Source organism: Syngnathus scovelli, chromosome 3 (genome assembly GCF_024217435.2).
Source record: "Syngnathus scovelli strain Florida chromosome 3, RoL_Ssco_1.2, whole genome shotgun sequence".
In the NCBI taxonomy this organism is placed as follows: Eukaryota; Metazoa; Chordata; class Actinopteri; order Syngnathiformes; family Syngnathidae; genus Syngnathus; species Syngnathus scovelli.
This window is the reverse complement of record NC_090849.1, coordinates 20,343,688-20,348,604: the sequence shown is the minus strand read 5'-3', so window position 1 is coordinate 20,348,604 and position 4,917 is coordinate 20,343,688. Positions and strand designations below refer to the sequence as shown.

Below are 4,917 nucleotides of genomic sequence, written 5' to 3'. Positions count from 1 at the left end.
GCGGGGTACTCCCCCGACATGTTAGCCGTCTATCAAAGCAGCGAAAATCTCGCGAGATCACAACCGAAACTCCGAGGGCGGGGAGGGGGTGGAAAAAAGTACAGTTCCAACTTTGAACTCTTCAGCTCATTGCTATTTCAAAACGTTTTGAAACTATCAGAAGAAAAGCACAAAATTTGTTTGGACTGACCTCGAATTTCCACACTTTCCTAAATTATTATACGCAGTTCCCAAAATTAGCCGTCGGAAATGGATGGATGGTTTTAATTTTTGTGGATACCCTATTTACAATACCTAAGCATTCCTCCCACATTCTAAAAACACGACTCCAGATTTGGGGTAGGCACATGATGGTATTATCATTTATTTTAATTATATATATTTTCATGAAAATTAAATAAAATATTGATTAAAAATAAATTAAACAGTCATAAAAGGGTTGATATGATTTAGCATTTTGGAGAATATCACATAATGACATTAACTGTAAATAATGCGAGAAAACAATTCTATTTTTAAAATGGACTTTTGCACAATTCCCATACACCATGTATTTTTTATTCATTCATCTCATTTACGAGGGCTAAAGTTACATAAAAATTAAATAATAATAAAATAAAATAAAAATATCCCCAATGATTTACTTATATATTTTCAAGAATATCTTAATAATGTTTCGAAAATATCCAGCTCAACGTGTCAAGCGTTTTCCCCCAAGTTTCTACTAATCCATGTCCACAATACCGGAAACGGATTTACCATTGGTTGTGACGTTTATTCCGGTTTGTGATACGCGCGGCAAATACGGCGAGTTGGAGTGGCGTCAAAGTTGCCGCCGTGGCGTCCCGCTGACGTTTTCTTTCCGTTCCACGATTACGTGATGGCCGCCACCGCGAAAAGACCGCTGCAATCCACAAATTTACCCTGGTGAGCGAGACGCGGCGTCGCCGAGCCAAATTAGCCAAAGTCGCAAGGCTAACGTAGCTTAGCTTCTCTTACCTTCGTAGTTCGGCAAGTCCGCTTCCGTTTTCATCCTTGCCTACTTCAACCGCTTGATTCGAGTTTTCAGTTTATATTCTGTGCACGGTAGCAGAATTACTTTAAGCTTGACATCTTCCAGTGGACTTCGGCTTCCCTCACCTCGGCTGCGGGAAACCAACACCAACAACGGATGTTTAAGTGTTTCTTGCCTGTAGTCGGCGCTACACTGCACCCGTTAAAAAAAGAAAATGATGTCGAAGTTTAACTGTCATTGTACAAATTGTAGTTGATGAATAATTAAGTGATTCATTAACGTATTATTGTACAAATCCATGAATCTGGAGCCTTTCACCTGTAAATATTCTCCCATTACTTTCAAACACCTGCTTTTAGAACAATTGACATTTTTGCTCATTTTCCAACCAAATTAGGAGCTGCGTTGTCATCGTTTTTGTATATGCTTTTGTGTTTGAAATAACGAATGAAAGGAAAGAAATCTGTTTATTTTTTCCCCGAATGGTGGATTAAACTGGACAACATAGCTACTCCTTAGTTGCCGCCCTAATCTAAAGCAGCAATGAATCGCCACACGTATCAGGGAGTGCTGAAGAGCGCATCCTCGCACATGCGCTTGTTTATTGAACCGCTTGCGCTCCAGGGTGGAAAAATACCGACCGCAGAAACTGGACGACCTGATCTCGCACAAGGACATTCTCAGCACCAGTAAGTCGAAAGCCACGGGTGAGCGGCGAGATGAAAAGTGACGCGGTCACATAACACGCAGGCATTTTTATTTTTTATTTTCCTACATGAATTTGCAGTCCAGAAGTTCATCAACGAAGACCGACTGCCACATCTGCTGTTGTACGGGCCGCCCGGGACCGGCAAGACATCCACTATCTTGGCCTGCGCCAAGCAGCTATACAAGGGCAAGGAGTTCAACTCCATGGTTCTGGAGGTACGTCCCCTCGGCCCGTTCGGAGGCGCCGGGCTGCGTTCTGACCGAAGCTGGCATTGCAGCTCAATGCGTCGGACGACCGAGGCATCGACGTGGTGCGAGGGCCCGTCCTGAGCTTCGCCAGCACCAGAACCATCTTCAAGTAAGATGCGGCTCACAAGCTTTTGGGTGCGAGTGGCACTCCGGCTTCTTTCCCCGTGGCGACGAGGAATCATGTTTCATCATTCGTCCTTACTCCCGGCGCTCTCTCGAGCAGGGAGCGGGCGAGCGAGCAGCTCTTGACGGCTTCCCGTATGCTTCCCGTGCCCGTTCAGGAAAGGGTTCAAATTGGTGATCCTGGACGAGGCCGACGCCATGACGCAGGATGCCCAGAACGCCTTGCGGCGTGGTGAGCCTCGTGCCGGCCAAAGGCGTCCCTCTCGATGAGCGCTTCTCACGTGTTGCCGTCCCCCACGCCAGTAATGGAGAAGTACACGGAGAACGCCCGCTTCTGCCTGATCTGCAACTACCTGTCCAAAATCATCCCGGCACTGCAGTCTCGCTGCACGCGCTTCCGCTTCGGACCGCTATCGCCCGAGCAGATGATCCCCAGGCTGCAGCACGTCATCCAGCAGGAGAGGTCGGTGGCCGCCGGCCCAAACACCAAAAAACACTTTGACCTCGGGAGTGAGTGGGTCATCACAGCGCACGCTGAGTTTGTGATGGCCTCCACTCCACGCGGATTGGAGGAGAGGCTCTGACAAGGCAACTTTAGCGACAAGCGCGAGTTTACGACAGCCTTCTTCTTTGTGTCCAGTGTGGACGTCACTCCGGATGGAATGAAGGCGCTGGTGGCCCTATCGTCGGGCGACATGCGGCAATGCCTCAACATCTTGCAGGTGCCGCCCTCCGTCTTTTCCTCCCGGCGGCCATGTGATGCTTTTGCTTGATACGCCCGCCTTTGCAGAGCACGAGCATGGCATACAGCCGCATCAGCGAGGACACGGCCTACGCCTGCACGGGACAGCCGCTGCGCTCCGACATCGCTAACATCCTGGACTGGTCACTCAACAAAGACTTTGGCACCGCCTATAAGCGTAAGTCCCAACATTGACACTGGCGCATTCGGATCCGACCGGACAAACGGATCTGAGGAAGGCTGAAAAACTCTTTGGGCAGCCGGTCAAAAAGTCAATTTACACAAAGCGCTTATGGTGGGTCACCGCCTCCCCATCATTTGTCTTTTGCACGTCCGCCAGAGATCCTGGAGTTGAAGACGCTGAAAGGTTTAGCGCTGCAGGACATCCTCACGCGGGTCCACCTGCTCATCCACAGAGGTACGTACATTTTGAGCCAACGCCAACTGTGAGCTGCGCTGGTTCATCCTGAGCTGCATTCCAAATGAGCGTTGTTGTTGTTTTCATTTCTCGGTTTGCCAATGGTTTAAAAAGTGGACTTACCGCCCTCGGTGCGCATGAACCTTCTCATCAAGCTGGCGGACGTGGAGTAAGTGCGCGTGCGCAATGTGGCCAAAAGGCAAAGCCGGCCTGCGCTGACCCGCCGCCTGCTCTGGTTTTTAGGCACCGGCTGGCATCCGGCACCAGTGAGAAGATCCAGCTGAGCTCCATGGTGGCAGCATTCCAGGTGGCGCGTGACCTGCTGGTTAGGGAGGCCCAGTGACGCTCAATTGTGAGTGCTGCGGACGCAGTCTTTCCTCAAACAATTTCTTGACTAAACTAAACGCGGAGAAGAAAAACAAAAACACTTAATTGCAGCATTGTTTTTGGATCAAAGTTACTCGTTTTATTCGGCAAGCATAACAACATAAAACAATTTCAAAAATAATCATTTGTTTTCCACATATGTACCCAATTTGATCTTTTTCAAATAAAGCTTTTTTTGTATTACAAAAAATAGCAAGGCTTTTGAGACGTTACTCTGTAAAGCTCAACTTTAATTCAAAAATGAGAAATATTACTAAATTATGACACGTTTCTCTGATGCCTTTTGTGTGCAACCATAAGAAGACAAATGTGACCAAAGTGGGAGTTTTAGTCTTTTTATGAACATGGCGGTGATGCACGACAGCCAAAACGGACCATCAAATAAATTTACGCCAGCGTTGCCCGTCAGAAGACAAATGACCCTGCTCGTCGGTTTGCATGTCTGGATGCCGTACCTCTCCGTCGTCTGGTTGCCTCATCCGCTGATCGTGATGTTGCTTCCCACCTGGAGACCTCTCTTCATTTCGACTTGGAAGCCCTTGCCCTGCATCACACACGGGAGATGACCAACCGCCAAAAGCACGCCAGGCCCTGCGTTGCGACTGGGAGTTCCACGCGTTTGACACTTTGGAGAACCAAGGAAAAATATGGAACAATTATTAAACTACCCCAAATTCCCCAAACTCCCCTGGCCTAGTACCGAGCATAGCTGTGGGTGGTGCCCCCGTAGCCCCCCTCTAGCTCCGCCAGTGGCCGAGGAAAATGCCAAAACGGGGGTTGACGTTAATATAGTTCCAAATATGACCGACAGATAGCAGCATTGCCTTTGAACCCGCTTATCGCCTTCCCGCTTGTTGCACGAACGCGCACGCGAGTCTTGCATCTTTTCACCACACATGACACAAAGGAGTGACAGTGTGGTAAGATTTATTCAGATACAATGTCCTTTTAATTATGTTTTTCTAGGCGACAAATGCAACTTTGGGTTGTCCGACGCGTGCGCGCGCATTCGCGTGCGTGTGACTGTATGCGCGCACGCTCAATCGACCTGAGGCTTTGCGTTTCCCGCCGTCATCATCCAATCAGGAAGTCCGACCACAACTGAGACAGTTTCTCTCCCAAAACTGGAACTAAATCTCCATGTCTCTTTTTGTGTGAGCGTGTGTGTGTTTTAGCTCCTAGCACGACGATTTGCGCCCCCTCTCCCACACCACCACCTAAAAATAGGTGAGCAGCCGAGGGGAAGGAGGGCAACGAACGGGGGTGTGTGCGTGA

At 48.7% G+C, this 4,917-nt stretch overlaps 1 protein-coding gene and 1 long non-coding RNA gene across 2 annotated transcripts; one reads left to right on the top strand and one right to left on the bottom strand.

Moving 5' to 3' along the window:
* The first annotated feature begins 671 nt into the window (after positions 1-671).
* Positions 672-3,834, top strand: rfc5 (replication factor C (activator 1) 5). The gene is made up of 11 exons (XM_049762588.2): positions 672-927; positions 1,640-1,704; positions 1,803-1,939; positions 2,002-2,081; positions 2,254-2,327; positions 2,399-2,558; positions 2,736-2,817; positions 2,886-3,015; positions 3,178-3,255; positions 3,370-3,424; positions 3,499-3,834. The coding sequence occupies exons 1-11, from the start codon at positions 881-883 to the stop codon at positions 3,596-3,598; spliced, it is 1,008 nt and encodes a 335-aa protein (XP_049618545.1). The 5' UTR covers positions 672-880; the 3' UTR covers positions 3,599-3,834.
* LOC125993751 (uncharacterized) lies at positions 3,696-4,817 on the bottom strand. The gene is made up of 2 exons (XR_007490393.1): positions 4,691-4,817; positions 3,696-4,267 (listed from the first exon to the last, which is right to left on the bottom strand). It is a non-coding gene; the product is annotated as an uncharacterized lncRNA (long non-coding RNA).
* Positions 4,818-4,917: the final 100 nt, after the last annotated feature.